Source organism: Pyxicephalus adspersus, chromosome 3 (assembly GCF_032062135.1).
Source record: "Pyxicephalus adspersus chromosome 3, UCB_Pads_2.0, whole genome shotgun sequence".
In the NCBI taxonomy this organism is placed as follows: domain Eukaryota; kingdom Metazoa; phylum Chordata; class Amphibia; order Anura; family Pyxicephalidae; genus Pyxicephalus; species Pyxicephalus adspersus.
In genome coordinates this window covers 101,849,740-101,867,206 of record NC_092860.1, presented here as the reverse complement: position 1 = coordinate 101,867,206, position 17,467 = coordinate 101,849,740, and the positions used below count along the sequence as shown (strand labels likewise).

The following is a 17,467-nucleotide window of genomic DNA, read 5'->3' as shown; positions in this document are numbered from 1 at the left end:
CTGACAGTTCAGCAATGGTGGCTTCCATATAGTTATCATCAGCCATTTAAAATATTTTTACTCTAGAGGAACCCTTGAAATAGTTATTAGGTCTTGAGGAACCCCTGCTAAAAAAAACAATTGGGTGGTCAGTGGAAAATGCATCTAATGTCTGCAAGACGAGACAAGAATGCCGACCTTGGTAAAAGCTAAATGGGTTATCGGTGTCAGGTCAACCCTAGGGCTCCACAAAACTGTAGTTGAGAAACGCTGTGGCATGGGGTGTATTTATAGATTATTTCACCCAGCATTTACCCAAAATTGACGTTTTACATTGGCTTACATTAGAAAAAAGGACAAATCTAAAGTAAAAATTAATTTACATGTTTTCAAATTGAATCCAAAATGAAAAATGTGTACATATCAGATATAAGTTGTGTGAATCCTGGGTGAAAACAATAATTATACCCCATAAAGTTGTCTTGTAGTTATGGTTATAAGCATCTAATATTGTTTAATGAGGTTTTGCAGAAGTGAATGACCATTCTAATCAGTAATAATATTGTTATATCAGAATGGTTGGAGTGCTTAGCAGGCCTGTCATGCTTTGCTTATGTAGAGAATGCCAGCCTGACAGATTGTAGTGTGATGCATTTTGCTTTATTTGTAGTCGGTTGTAGCTACCAGCACACAGTCTAGTTATTTTTGTTCTATGGCTGATGAAGTGGGTCTGTTTGGCTGGGAACCCTTACAATACGAGTCAAACTGTTCTGAGTGGGTTGTTTGTTTGTGCTCTCTTGCTATGTCCTGATGTCTTGCGGCACTGTTATTATTACATACTCTGCTTCTTCCCGGCTTTTATTCAGTACATAATGTTTTCCCACAGCAGCATAGCAATGAGATGCTATTAGCTAGCTTAATTCAATTTTCGAAGTTACTTTTACAGTCCAATATATCTGTAAATCGAATTATAATTAGTCCTGGATATCTGATAAACTTTATTGAATATGTAGTTGTTGTTTTTTACATGTGACTTTTTAGACTAATAAATAAGACTAACATGTAACATGGTAAATGGATGCAGCTCACTACTGGACACATTAAGGCACATGGCTCCTGCATTTTACAAGCCATTCATTAATTACAGTAGACATTGTCTATCAGAGCGCTCCCTGCATTAAGCTGGAGAAAATAGTGATAGAAGGAGAATTTAGTCACAAGACATGACTCTTCTCCTTCTGCCCCCCCCCCCCAATTTATTAATTGCTTTCTGACTTATCCTTTCAAGTTCCATAGCAAGTGAAGCAGAGGGAAAGATTGTAAAGCCCTGTATTTTAAAAGTGCCCTACTATCTTTATATCACTGCTTTTTAAAAAGGCCTCCAAGTGAATAATCCGTAGGTAAAGCGATACCTACCAATAAAATGCAAGGTCTGCTTATACAATGTACCCCACCCCCTTAACGAATGATCCACTAATAGTAGGTGTAACATGCACCCAAAAAGAAGAGTTCTAAGTCAATTTACATCAGCCTAGTCTTCCAGTTACACCAAGGTGATGATTACACCACTGCCCTTCTGGGAACATTCCTGTTGAGTACAGGCAGTCAAACTTTGCAAGAAGACGCTCCTGTAAAAGGCGCAGGGGTGTCTTCCTGCAAGATTTTATCTGCTCTGCTTTCCCTATAAATCTTTCTGGAAGGAAGGAAAATATCCAGTGATGAGATGCTGGTCAGTGCTGGATGTGCTTTAGGCAAAAAATAGGGTGGGTGCTGACCGATTTACTCCAGAGTCTATTGCACACTATGAGAAGCTCAAAGTGTGCAGTGAAAACAGGACAAGCTATTCCAGGACATGTGAATAGTCTGTCTGTCTATCTATCTATCTATCTATCTATCTATCTATCTATCTATCTATCTATCTATCTATCTATATCTATCGCAGCTACCTTCTTTTCTGAATAACATGTCTGACTTTGAATTAAACTAATAACATGTGACTTAGGTGGAATTGTAGTTAATATTGAACAAGTTTCTGTACTTTGCTCCTGTTCATCAGGCTTTTTCACAAATATGCTGTGCACAGCATTTTATTTCTTAAAAACCTTACGGCTGCTTAAAACAAAATCAAATTTGTATTTGTCAGCATTGTGAGCACCTCTTATCATAAAAGGATAGATTCTGCAACCTAATTTTATATACACATCTTTATTTTTTCTGTCTGAGGGTATTTGAAGTGTTAGTTAATATAAAACCGATTCTTCTATTTTGGCAAAAGGCCTCCTTGTCAAATCACCAACTGATTCCCTATCAGCTCTGCACCCCTGCTGCAGCTATCACAAGAGTATCTTATATTTTGTAAAATTTTCCATGGTTTTATAATTATGAAGAATGCAACAGAAGAGTTAATTCTCATCCTGCTGCTTCAGATGGAGGGAACAGAGCCAGAATTCCAGTAAAAGGAGCTTGCCAATAGAGTTTCCTTGACATTTATAAAATTGGGGAATTACCACTGCCAGGCAATATATTTTGTAGATATTCCTAATATGAGGTAATATTACTGCTTTTCATACGCCTGTCATTAGATCAATGTTATCTTATGTGCTAAGCATTAGTTATTTACAGATCATTGAGCTTTATGTAATTCTTAGTTTATTTCCCACATTATACAGCATTAGCATATTATGTAGTTAAATATAGCAAACGAACAAAAAATATAAAACTTTGTACATTCCATGATCCATTATCCTAAAAGAGCAGAATTTTTTTTCCGATTTTTGTAAACCTGGCCACTTATGTTTATTAAACTAAAGTTTAAGGCCCCCCATTTTTACTTTTGAAAATCCCAGCACTTAACTGTTGTTTCTGAGGTTTTGTCTTCAGATATTGATATCACTAACATGGCGCAGAGAATGGAAGTTTTTTGCTTGTTTGATTTTGATTTGTTACATTCTTAATCTAGGCATTGGCACCTTAGTATTGAACCCTGGCACAGCTAGAAAGCTAGCATTTTCATAAGGAAGCCATCAGTGGCAGCCAAATATTTATCTTGTAATAATAATACTTCAGGGGACTTTTTACATGAACTTTGCTAGCTAAGGTTTGGGCTGCTGGTGCACATAATTTATAAAACCAATTGGATTGATTCACAGTCTTGCTTGGCCTTATTTCTTCTGATTGATGACAATTTAATTTTGTTGTCCAGTGTCTCTTGAAAAAAGGAAGTAGGTAATATGGAATCGAATTCTATGAAATCTTCATCAATTTATTTAAAATATTTCAGTTTAAACCATTTTAGTAAATATGGATAGGAATGAGAAAGCCTGATCTTGTAGTTTTTGCGGACAATTTCATTTTTTTTTTTTTCGTCTTTTTTAGCCAGTCTATATTTCAGCATAAATACCATTTATAACCATCTTTTTATCTTTTCTAGGATTACTGAAAAACTGAGTGGTATATTTCCTAAGCTGTCCAATTGTATAGTCTTAGCTACCAGCTAAAGTTGTGGGATGCAACATGACCTCCGCTGTGGTGGATGGTGGTGGCTCAGTGGGGAACTTTGTCAGCAATGGGGTTGAGAATCCAGATCAGGTAAGAAAACCCATGTAAAATGAATACGTGATTAGCTTCCACTGTGTTCTTATTCTGTAATGTATTTTTAAAGCGATCGGTACATCAGTACACTGTTCAAATGCTTTTTAATCACAGGATCTGACAGTGATCTGTCATTGTACTTCAGAGTTACTTTGATGCCTACAGATTTATCTAGTACCCTCTGAAATACTTTAAAGAAGGTAAAAGTGCTATTTGGTTTTAACACAACCATTACTCCATGTATTTCAGCTCTTTTATAAGTTTAACATTAGCTTACCAGCAGAAACACAAATCTTTTATGGTTTCCCTAAAGCTACACACACATGCTAATGGCTGTCTTTCAAGACAATCATTTATGATCACCCTGGGCCAAAATTTAGGGGGTGGATATATGGAAGTGCAGAGTGTGCAGCTGCATGAGGGCCCTAGTTCTTAGTTCTTCCTCCACCAACAGGGCCCTCCTACCCCTTTTGAACACATTGGACTTGCAAGAGGATCTCTCACACAGCTGCACTGACAGACAGGGACCAGGCAATGCAGCCGAGCACAGGAACATTTGTTCCCTTGCTTTGTTGCAGCTCTAGAACACTTAAATATAGTCACAAGTAGGACATCTGGACGGGTAGGCTGATTTGACAGTTCTGTCAATTCACCTACCTATCCAGACTTTGTTCAGTTGTGCTGCTGTGTCAGTCAGTTAGTGGGAGCACTGGTAGGGGGAATGTGGAGGTAGGTAGTGATGGTGGGTGGGCTTGGGACTTTGCTTTGCTTTTTGAAACAGTGTAGCATGGTTGCCACTACATCATGGGAAGCTGCATCAGATTTTATTGGCAGGATAAATTTGTAGGACTTGCAGAGGGGTAAGAAGGAAATTCTATTTTTTTTTTTTTTATATGTAATGCCAAAGGTCTGTTTTAGCATTTACTTAGAAAGGTATAAAAGTTTTTTCCCCAGAGTATAATAATTTGACATTTCTGTTGGTGGTTGTAATAATAAATCGTAGTGTAAAAGTCAGTGAATTAATTATAGGACTTTGAGAAAAAATTCTCTCTAGAAAATAATGGAATTTGCAAGGTTTAAGCTGGAGCAAATTACCAAAATAAAAAAAAAGAAAGAGAAAGCTTTAGTAAATTGACAAACATCTACAAGTGAATATATAAGTTTTGTCTATCAAGGTTAGGATATGGTGCAATTTATGATACAAAGCTCCTGAGTAAAAAATATAAATACTGATTTTTCAAGAAAAAAAACATAATGGATTTCAATAATTATATTTTTTGAAATATTAAAAATGAAGCAGTATTTATTATTATTATTATTATTATTATTAATAAACAGGATTTATATAGCGCCAACATATTACGCAACGCTGTACATTAAATAGGGATTGCAAATGACAGACTAATACAGACAGTGATACAGGAGGAGAGAACCCTGCCCCGAAGCAGTATGTTTTAGGTAAAAATATATTATTAAGGGAAAGGTATATGCCATTAGCCTTGGTCATTTACAACCTCTTTTAGTTTTCAATGTAAAGCTTCAAATGCCAAATTAAAGAATAGACATGTTTGCTCATATTTATGTTGTTTGTAGGATTTACAGACTTGTTAATATAGATGGTTTATTTATAGTACGTAACAATCTGAATTGACTCTATTGGGAATGGCTTGGTCTCACAGGAAGAAGTTCAAGTTACTGAATACCCTGCTGTCATTGTGGAACCAGTTCCCAGTGCACGCTTGGAGGAGGGCTATGCTGCCCAGGTGATTGTGTACGATGATGAGACCTTTATCATACAAGATGTTGCAGAAGAACAAGAAGTTGAGACTGAAACTATGGAGATAGGTGGGTTTCACTTACACTGAATTATTAAACACATAAACCTCGGCAAACAACTTACGGAGTCGTGACCAAAATCATGCTTCAAACATGGACATGAAAGAGGGGGAGCAAGTTACTTGCTCAGATATACTCAGACATTCAGGGTAAATGATGGGCATTGGTGGTGGCTGAATGAAGTGATGGGTGAGCAAAAAAGGTAAATACATACTGCTGGAGAGAGGGAGAGTTTAGTGATATGTTATATATATATATATATATATATATATATATATATATATATATATTGTAATAGGGTATTGCTTGGATGGCATACTTGTGACAGGAAGGCACTATACAGCACACAAGGATTTAAGGTCCCGTGTGCTGAAAATAGCTGCAAACAGAAATATCTACAATATCTACAGATAAAGACAAAGTCCAGCTTACTTTGGCAATCCCAAATTGCCTATACCACAGGCCTTGGCTCAGCCTAAAAAACCTGCATGTCTGAATGAGTCCTCCCAGCCTTCCCTTCGGCAGCAGTCTGTTAGTTTACGGCAAGATACAGAGTCTCCTAAACTCCCAGCAACGTCTCTTTCTATGAATTTTCCCAGCCCTTTTATAATGAACCTGGTGTTTTTTTCTGGCAGGTGAACTATTAAATCAGGTAGCCAGGCTGTTGACCCACTCCATCTCCTCCACAGCCTAAATTCTAGGTCTAACATTGGAGTCTTTCACCAGGGAGGCTAACCTATCTTCTTCACCAGTCTTCCTTGTAATCCACAACCACCCCCATTCCACATCCTAGGCAATATACCAACTTGCTAGCCTTTTTAGACCATACGTTGTCAATATATATGACTATGACTTTATATTCACTTGTGTTTTTAAATCAGGAGTCATATTAGGAAAGGCAGGTACAACACTGAATCAGACTGTCAATAACACTGGGAGTAATAATAGGGGGATTGCTAATATTTTCCAATGAACATGTCAAGGAAGATAAGGTGACCAATTGCTTATTTTTAATAGACAAAGGTGAAGTCCCCCTCCTAGCTGTACAGTGACTAGAAATTTGTAACAGTTATTAATTATTATAAAAATGTACCATAGATATTTAATACATCTAATTTTACAAATGTTTCTCTTGTTTATACATTTTTTCCAAAAGTTATGCATGCACTTACATTTATGCACTGTTTAGGCCCATTCACACCATGCACTGAGTTACTCAATGCAGGTTTATCCCAATGACAAGCTGAAACCCATTGTTTCCAGCAGGCCCAGTTAAGACTGACATAACTTTTTGTTTTTTTGCTGGGTGAAACTGAAACAACGTTGATCTCACTGAAACGTTTTACCACACCTAACAGCACCTCACATTAGGAAAGTAAAGAAAAAGTATTCTAACTATTAAAAATTACTTAGTAAAGTGGCATGTCAATTTATGTGGCAGCAAGTGGTGTGAATCCAGCCTTAAATTTAGGATACATCTCAGATTGAGCTAGTGATCCAGCATTGGTTGATTTTACCATATGCAATGGTGACAGATTCTGACTGATCAAGGTGTTTAATTTTTCAGTCAAGCTTTGAAACGTGTGGCAGTATTACAAGGACAGCATGCAAACGCTGCTAAAGTCTGTATAACATCATACTTAAAACACTGCCTGACAACTCACCTACTCTGATTTTTGGAAATTACTTTAAGAGTTGCTAAGTATTTTTGAAAAAACCTTTAAGAGTAGACTTGCCATATAATTAAAAAGATCTGGATGATAATTGACATGCCAGTTTTTCCTTATCTAAAGAAAAAAGCAATGGCACATGGTTTTAAGAAAAAAAAGGATGGCAGACACATGACTAAAATGGTCACAGCGCAAGATTGGATTTAAAAATCTTCATGGCAAGTGACAACTTTGCTAAAAAGAAGTAGCTGAAATGAACTAGAGATTTGTAAAATTGTATAGGCTATTTAAAGTGTACCGGTAATTTCTATTTTGGCACATCACAGAATAGAAACAGAGAACACACTTGTACTTTATAAATGTGCACACTGGAGTATACATAAAGTGGTTTTCCACCTTGCATACTGGCATTGCATATATGTCACCCTGATGGTCTTTTAACCTATTCAAGCCAAACCTAAATTGTCTACCTTTATACATCCTGTTTATTAACCACCTGGGCGTTACACTGATGTCTAGATTTCTGTACCAAAAGCGGTACACTGTTTTTCATGAAATTTTTTTTTTTAAATTGTAGACCTCTAACTTACAGAAATATGTCCGAACAGGGTTCTAGTAGATATCATGAATATAAAAATGTTTGAAACACACAATCATGTAAAAAAAAAAATACTTTTAATAAAATTAAATAGGACACAAAAATCAGCTTAAACAAGAATACATAAATAAATGAAAAATACTGAAAATGCGATAATTCGGTATACTGTATAGTAATATATTTTTCTAAAACACCTTCCTAGTGTGGTAAATTTTAAAACAGAGTCCAACGTCACATACCTATAGACAAAACCACATAAATATATTTTGTATTATTTTGTATTGGATTGGATACAGGACTTTGTATTGAATCCAATACAAAATATTTGAATTTCCTGTTACGACCCCCATCGACGGGCGCGTGCACGGACATCATCAGGAATCGCTGAGGGACGCGAACGCCGGGTGTTCTAATTCTTTCCAAACTTCCATGCAAAAAGTGTTAATTTTTTTGCATGTAAATTTATTTAGAATGTAGGCTATAATTCACCAAATTACTCAATAATTACTTATAATTCACCGAATTACCGCATAACTCACCGAAATATGTCCAAAATTTTATAAATTTAATAATAACATTTTTTAAAAAACAAAAAAAAAATGTTTTAAAAAAAAAAAAATGTTTAAAAAACAAAACAAAAAAAAAATGTATAATGTAATGTACCTGTACAGTAGCTTATATAATATATATATAATACAATTATATATATATATATATATATATATATATATATATATTATATAAAGATTTCTTTGTATTGGACCCAATACAGCTTTTTTGTATTGAGTTCAATGCAAAGCGATTTGAATTTCCCGCCCGCACCGACGCATGCAGCGACATCACCGGGAAATCCCGGAGATCGTCACTGCACTCGCCGGATGAAGACAGAAGAGGACGGACGTGTCCGGAGGAGCTGCGGGGAGAAGATGAGTATTTTTTTTTAGAGATCGACGCTGGAACAGAACAGATCATCACAGCAGGGACCAGGTAAGTGATGGGATTTAACCACCTGACAAAGTTCGGGTTTATCAATTTTAGCAAAATTTTTAAACCCGAACCAAGGTTGGGTTTAACGGTCGGGTGGTTAATAATAATAATAATAATAACTTTACTGTAAAATCCAGGTCTGCCTAGTCCAGCCTTACTTCTTGAGACTTCCTATTTGTTAATGAGGCTGACACCACAGTAAAAGTTAATCACTACCAAAAAGTGTCATGGCTAACCTCAAGTGTTACAGTGAAACCTGACATTTGCTTTTAACCTCATCTACCTATAACTCTGGATTTTCTAAACAGTTTGATTGCATTGTTCAGGTAATCTTCTTATTTCTTCCATTTGGTCAATGGGTTTCGACAGCTTTAAAATACTTGGTAACCAGGCACATCTTTTTCCTTGAGTCTATTAGTACACTAGTTATGGAAGTCTGAAGAAACAGGAAATTTAGAATGTGCCAGCTTCAAGGCTGCCATAGACCACCTTTATTCTAAAATTATAGTTGACATCAGAAGCTCATCAAAAGGTTGTTATTAATTAAATGACTAGAAGGGACTTTAAGGCTTAACCCTAGTAGGAGAAGCGTTATCTTGACCTACAGAAAAACCATGGAGTGCAAGGAGAAAGCAAAGAAAGAGGTTTTGAGGCTCAGGAGTTTTAAGTCAAGCTATGAATGTATTAATATATATTTACTTCATATATAACAAGGTCATAAAAATACATGGTTCACAAACCTAGAACCTAGAACATGTAGTACATTGCCTTGCCTGGTTATGTTATACAAGAAACACAGAAGTAAAAATATTATTGCAGGTTAACATAACATGTTCTGTTAGTTACACCTATTTCTGTTCTGAGTCATAGAAATTGGGTGTTTTACTAGACAAATTGTTGCTAGCATGAACAGTAGACAGCAAAGAAAAATGAGAAAAGGTAATAATATAGACCGTATTTTCCGTATACAAGTCACACGTTTCCGTATACACGTTTCGCCCAGATTAGGCTTCCTCAGGGGTATGTGACTTTATACAATAAAAAAAAACTTTTTTCCTTTGCTAGCATTTGACTATGCAACAATCACAACTTGCGGGTCTTCAACTTCTATACATTCAATATACAACCTGCAACCTTTTATAAGCACAAGACCACAGGATGAATATCCTTATTCACCCTAATTTCTCATCAATTGGTACTCAACAATTTTGTTAGTTTAAATGAATCCTACTGGTGTATCAACACTACTTTAAGAACTACTGTCCTGAATATATCACTCAGAACCGATCAATATACCATCTACCATAAATTGTATGGTATATAATATACTCATAGCTTCATAGCTTGACTTAAAACTCTTGAGCCTCAAAACCTCTTTCTTTGCTTTCTCCTTGCACTCCATGCACTCCATGTTTTTTTCTGTAATTTGATATACTAAAGAGGGAGGCCCAACTGCATAGACTCCTTATCTTGGGGAGAACAGGGAACATTCCCCCCCCTTTTCCCTCTCCCTCCCGGTATTACCGGATATTTGTATTTATCTTGACTTAAATATCAAGCCAATTGCTTTAGGTGGATCTCTGCTTTCATAGCCTGCCACAGCGGCTGGGTGTTGTTTGGGTTCCTCTTGCCAGCAAATAAATAATTAGCCTTAATACAAAGAACGTTCTACACAACACAACAATAGAACATGACGGTGTCATTAAACAGCACAAGATAAAAAAAACATGCTTTACATTCACAAATACCCTTTTAAGAAAAGCAAAAAATGATTAGAACAGGTGCACGTGGATGCAAATAAAATGTGTGAGGACTGTGTCCTGTGCTGTTTATCGGGCTAGAAGAAGGTTTTTCGCTTTCAGGATGTGAAGTAAACTTTTACATTCCTATATTACTTAGGCTACAATCCAAGGGAGCATCAGAATAATTCACAGATCAAAAGTACTTGTGGTCACAAGATTCTGTCTATTTACTTACCCAGATTTTTTTTTTGCTATGACAAATATGTAATTTATATTTAAAACAAGTTTTAAATGAATCAATGTGTGTTTTTTCACTCTGCAGTTTGTATATCACTTTAACATCTTTAGTCTGCTATCTCCCTTTTTTGTAAGGTGAGACACAATGATGGTTGAGCTTAGGCTATGTGTAATCAAGCAATGTGATCACTGTGATTGGCTGTTATGTTGACCAAATAACCTGGGGCAATGTTGATTTGTTTCCAATTGCTGTATCTAACAGGGCAACTATATGATATAGACAGTGTCCTCCCCAGCCCCTTTTACCTGGGCGCACCACTTGGCATTTTTCTGTAACCACCCGGGTGGCTGTTTTTGTTGGTCCCTGAAGAATTGAGTCTCAATACAGGGGTTTCTGTGTTGAGCACTGATAGGGCAAGTAGAAAACTGGCAAAGCGGCAGCTGCTAGTTCTGACACAAGACATTTTTTTTTATCTGCAGCACAAGGCATTGTGACAATTAACAGACTGTGATTACAAGCTGGTTAGTAAGTGACTATTATTTGAGGGACAGGTGTAACACATTCCATTGGTTAATACTATAAGTTATTTATATTAAAATTTGTGGAAGCAAAGCCTAAGTTTTAGATTGATCATGATTAAAATCGTAATGTTGAAGAGAGAGAAGATTATTATATAGTGTATACCTAGCATTACCTATATCTCTGTTACCACTTTTATTCAAATCACTTTCTCTCTCTGTGTATTACTAATTATAAATTACTAGCCCTGAGTAATTGTGGTGTGATGTGTTTGTTAGCAGACTTTTGTGACTTATACACTATATTTAAAAACACTATATTTAATATCGTATTGCTATTTATTTGACTAACAGTCACCACACTGTGAGGTAATTATTTCAATAACAATGATTACATTGTTGGTAGAAATCACTGGTGCTTATAAACTGTGTCCATTGCATGAAGGGGGAGCAAGAGTTGTATAAATATAAATAAGGCCGGTGATTTTCTATCAGTAATTAGTTGTACTTTTGAGATTTTAAACTAGGCAAACAATGAAAGTGCAAATTTTTGTTGCCCTGGATTTCCCTGTATATTTCTTTAATTTTACAGGGCATACGTATAACAATTTAGCTAACATTAGGATCTGAGCTCCCTAGACTAGCTGAAATGTTGGTAGTAATGGCATTTTGGCGAACAAAAAAAAAAAAAAATGGTTTCTTCATTACACTAATAATGATAAGCTAAAAGAAAAGATTCCATTGTGTGATGTTTACATGTGACTAGTTTATAAGTAGTAAAGGTTAGTATTGTAATTACAGTAACATGAAAGAAAATATGCACGTAGGTTTTATAATTTTAATCCATCCCTGCATTATTTGATTTTTTATTAGTCTATATTGTCTAGCACAGTGTTTTCCCACCAGGGTTCTCCTTGAGGTTGCTAGGGGTTCCATGAGCCATGGGCAATTTTTGCGGGTCAGTTGCCACTGACACCAATTATCTTTTTGGCAATCTGTAAGGCTACGTTTACACGTTCAATAATTGCCATTAGAATGGATCTTTCACAGTCCTTTACAACTACAAAAGACTGAACAAGAGCTGTACATACAGCTGTTCTGCTCTATAGGGAGTGGGAGAACAACGGAGCAGCACCCCGCTGCGCTTTCTCCCCTTCACTTGTACAACAATAGTACGCCATTTGTGAATCCGCCAGGATGGATCCATGTACAAAATCCGATGAGCAATGTACACACACCAGATTCTTGTCTGATACCAGCCCTGAGGCAATTATTGGACAAGAATAATCTGACGTGTGTACATAGCCTAAAAGTGACACACTTCCCTGTGACCATCACACTGATGTATTGTGGGCTGTGGATACCCTGAAGACCTGGAAGTTATTTCAGGGGTTTCCCTATGTTCAAAAGGTTGGGAGAGATTGGTCTAATATAATAAAGCTGACCAGTCTTGCATAAAGATAAAAAGCCATAAATCATAGTAAGAAATTAATATGATTATAAATGACTTTTTATCAAAATATAGGAACTCTGCCTCTCTTAGTGGTTTCCTGAAGTCAGCACATTTTCTCACATGTATGAAGGTACTATAGGTTATTGCTCATTATTTGTAACCAAAAAATAAAAAAAGCAATATTTGGCTTTGGAATAACAGTTGATAACAAACCACATGACATCTCTACTTCTTACTATGCCTGTAAGACAGTTAGCAAATTCAAATGCATATTGCAAGTTTATCGAAATTATTCATGGTAAAAAAACTGCAAGTATTATTTAGGATACTTTTCTTCTCTTGTTACCTTCCAATTTTTAAGTTAGTGACAGGGTTTTTTCTATAGGTGAAATATTTTGCTTTGTACAGGTGTCTGTATGTATGTTCGATTCACTCTCTAATTGTTCTGAAGCTTACAACATTAGTATACAGGGCAGCTTTTTTTTACTATAAGGCCTTCCAAACACAACGGCAGATGTTCTTAGACATATATAAGTGCAGTCTGAACTCCAGTGTACACTCAGCCTATTTTTGGAAACCTTCCATATCCGGAGCATGTTTGAGGCTAAAAATGTAAAGCTGTGTACATTTCCCTAGAAAGTATATGCCAAGTAGCAGCCTGAAGTCTGTTCTGTTCTCTTTTACTGGCAAATTTCCTTTGTGCTTAACATGCGGGTACTTTACCCTTGTTGTAGATACTCTTGTATTGTACTGTCTACTACCTTCAGCAAATTGTATACTTACCAGTTCCTGATAGATGAGATCCAGTGAACTGTTTGTGAACATCTTAGCTGGCCCATGCATGTGCTGTAGTATACTTTTCATTCTGTTCTTGCTAGAGTTTTTAATTTTTAATTTTCAATTTTCTTTTATTAAATAGCTCAGTCACTCAGTTAGTTTGTGCTGTGTTTCATGTTGTCAAAAAATCATCAACAAACCGTTTCTCTACATTCATGTATACAGTTTAACACCAAATCACTGAAGAACAATAATTTGTAGCAGTGATTACCAACTTAATGATGAAGCACTGACAGATCACCGGTGACTATGGCAAATAAATTGCAGGTATTACCAATTTGTAGGAGTGATTACCAACTTAATGATGAAGCACTGACAAATCAAAAGGGGCTATAGCAAATAAATCGCTAGCTGCAAATAGCTTTACATTTCTGGCATTACCAATTTGTAGCAGAGATTGTCAACATAATGATGACACACTGACCGATCACCAGTGACTATAGCGAATAAATTGCTAGCTGCAAATAGCTTTAAATTGCTGGCATTACCAATTTGTAGCAGGTATTATTCACTACTACACATCTGAAAGTGTGACATGGCCTTAGGAGTAGAACATCTATGTGATACCTTTTTTCTAGCTAGCATATTTTATTAAAGATACAAACTTTGCGACCTTTCTCACACATTATTCTGAAAATGGTTATTAAGCCCACAATAATACAGACTTGCAAAGAGGAGCAAAAAATATAACTATGAATAAAATACAAGTATTTTTTGTTGTCATACTCAAGTAGTTATGGTTTTGGTAAGAGTTAAGGGCTCTTTCCTATCAGTGCCATGCAATAATATGTGCACCTACATGCAACAATACATTTGTTACTACAATTCTCAGCATTGTCCATCATGCATTGAAACCTATGCTTACTGATACCCCAGGTGCACCTTTGCACTGTAGTGGAATGCATAGCAACACACTTGCCTGCATTTCTTTGCATTGTGCCAATGAGCATTATGAATGGGCTGCCCTAAAGCAATGCATATCATTATGAACAGCAACATGTGTGTGTTTTCAAAACAGCAGTGCATAGTCGTAGAGGAAATCCCAACCTGAGGCTATATAGACAGAGTTCAGGGGGGATATTACGGTAATTGACTTGGTGATAAGAAGTCCTTGCACACTTCTTAACTCAAAAGTGTGATAAATATTAGAGTCCTTTTGAAATGTCAGTATTTCAGAGTATGCAGAAAAGTGATGAAATAACCTTATGAATAAAATTTAGCTGTTTTGTAAGTATGTCAAGAATGACAATTGACAATCCACCTTGGACACCCTGAACAGACACCTACGCATGTGTGCACCTAGAAAATGCTGCAGACAAATCAACAATGCTGCACACTTCTAATACATGCACACCAACCAGACTGGCCTCATGGCCTTAGGTTTAGTTCCTAGGGTAAGGCTACCATGGGGCTTTCACAGAGTTCTTTCCAGCGAGCATAGCCACATCTGGACATTAAGTCTTATTAAGGGCTTTTTTTGCAATAGGGGAAGAGGGAAGGGAAAGAGCTAATGTGAATAACAGTTAGTGTACCTATTAATTTTCTGTTTTTGTCACTAGAATGTGTTAACCTTTTAACTATTAACGTTGGGTTATGTACTATTGTATGTGCTTTTGTTCATTCCTCTGACCCCAAATGTCATCCGCTGAATCTTGAAGTGATGTAAGCGTTGGAGGGGGAAACTAATGTGCTGTGGGGGTTACAGACATTTACCACTCTAAAATCCTCAATTATCAAGGAGGATTTCAGGGGCAGTAGTGTTAAAATATAGATGCAGTAGGAAAATATGCCACCAGACAAGTGAAAACATTTCATGAGAGTGTTTATATCTGTTGAGAGCTGGCAGGGACTAAACCCCCATACTCCACCTGCCCAGCCTTAAATTTAGGATCTAGTTAGATATAAGTTATATGAGCTGGTCAGCCTTGCACAGCTGCTTGTCAAAAAAATCTTTTCTGAGCTCATGCATGCACACCAATACAACTCTTCCACATAGAGAACAAGGGTCACACTCTGTAGCTTCTATAGAGGGCTGCCATTTCTACTCTTACTGTAACTGCTTTAAAAGAAAATCAACTTTAAGAAATATATGAGCATGATGTATATTCAGCTAATATAAATGGAAATGTTCAGTTGAGCTTTTATTATTGATCACCTTCAACTGTAAATACTTGCAAATGACAAAGCCTACAGCAAAGTAATCCATGTACATGCATACTTGTAATAGCATTTGGCCAACATTTATGCTGAAACTTTGGCAACACCAAAAATATGTAAATTACTGTCAATACTTTCATAGATTATAGCTTTAGGTTTTAACATTTAAATAAAGTGTGGGTGCAATGTAAAGTAAGTTATGTTTTGAAAAGATTACAATTATTCCTTATAATTGTGCTCCAGCATTACCCGTTTTCTAGCAATTGTAAGGTTCTGTTAGTGAGTCTCCAAACAGACCATCAGAGATGAGACAGTAGATCCTAATTAGGAAGATTGATTTGTTGCAACAGAGAAAATCAAATGCCTAGCAGTTAAAGCAAAAAGATTCTAACTAAAACCAGGAAATCCATCAATCTTTATACAGAATCACTCCTGTATAGGAGGGCATAGGCTTTTATCCAATTGTCATTAGGCAGATTGTCCAATTACGCATAGTTGGATGTCCATATGAGCATAAATGTTCACAAACAGTTAATGGGGTGGATAAACCAGGTCCAGCACTTTTGGCACCTAAATGACTGTCCACCATCATGGATTCTTATTCAAACTGGTTCTAACCACAAGGGTCAGCCTTCAAAGCCATTCTGTGGTCAGCTTTCAGAGTCATCTCACTGATTGTTTCTGTTGCAACTGGTCTCTGAAAACAATCAAACAAAGCAGTAACTATTCTTCATAGAAGCAGAGTATATTTTTATGCTATATACAGACCACCTATATTTTTTGCTCACATTGTTTACACTCCTTAAATGGATAGCAGCAGTTGTGATTGTGTAGATGGTGTGCTGGATACAGGAGATAGACCTCTGCACCTTTACAGACAACCCTTTCACACCTATGTGTTGCAGGTGTGTTGTGGTGCCATTCATTGTCATCCCAATGCATTACCCAATGCAGGTAAATTTTGGCACCACAATGCCTGGCAATGCACTAGTGTGAGTTGAGATTTTCTCTGTAAGAAATAAAAAGGTGCATATGCATTGACAGCTAATTTTTTTAAATTGGCTTCTTCAACACAGGTTTATGTGTGACATTACCGTGCATGCATTAATGCATCACGACAGGATGGACAGATGTAAATGTGCCTTAAGGCTTTTCAAAAGCTACATTGGTATGCACTGAAATTGTGTATTATATGCAACATAAACTTATTAGCAACCATGATTAGGTGATCAGGATACAAATTATACAAGAACCAGATATATAAAGCCTAAGGCTTATAGCAATTAGTCACCAATTGAAGGTTTACATGTGACACACCAAGAAAGTAATTCCATAGGGATAATAGATTATATCAACATGTGACTACAACAGTAATAAGTATGGAGATTAATACGGATATTATATTTTCATGTTTTTCAGGTTGATATATCTAGTTAACACACATTAAAAGATCCTTTATATGCAGCCTCAATAGTGTTTTCTTACCCTTTGCAGCTGCTAGACAAGACGTAATCTCAGTTCACTTTTATTATGAAACACTATATATTTATGTGGCCTCGCATATAGTTCATTTCATGAATTTTTTTAACTTCATAAGTTCAATTTACTAAAGGTCTGTCCACACATAGCTGTTATTTGTATCTGGTGGTGTGATATTGTTATCTTCTGATTCAGGGCAAAGTGTGTCTCTATGTAAAGTGCACCCCCAACCTCATTATATTACTCAGCTGCTCCTCCTTCTATGGACCCTTACAGAGCGACACCTTTACATAAAGTGAACCTGTGGCTGACATTTATGTACTTATAGCTGAACTAAAGCTGCATGACTTACCTATCTGTGTTCTATCCCAGAGCACGGATA

The 17,467-nt window shown here is 36.4% G+C and overlaps 1 protein-coding gene across 3 annotated transcripts in view; it reads left to right on the top strand.

Annotated features, from left to right (window-relative positions):
* Positions 1-17,467, top strand: part of ELF2 (E74 like ETS transcription factor 2) — a 51,976-nt gene that overhangs the window by 15,898 nt on the left and 18,611 nt on the right. For 2 of the 3 annotated variants that reach the window (XM_072405835.1, XM_072405833.1), the window contains exons 3-4: positions 3,410-3,567; positions 5,250-5,415. In XM_072405835.1, the coding sequence (XP_072261936.1) occupies positions 3,493-3,567; positions 5,250-5,415 (241 nt within the window). In that variant the 5' untranslated portion in view covers positions 3,410-3,492. The remainder of the gene's footprint in view (positions 1-3,409; positions 3,568-5,249; positions 5,416-17,467) is intronic. The other variant, XM_072405837.1, reaches the window with a different exon arrangement.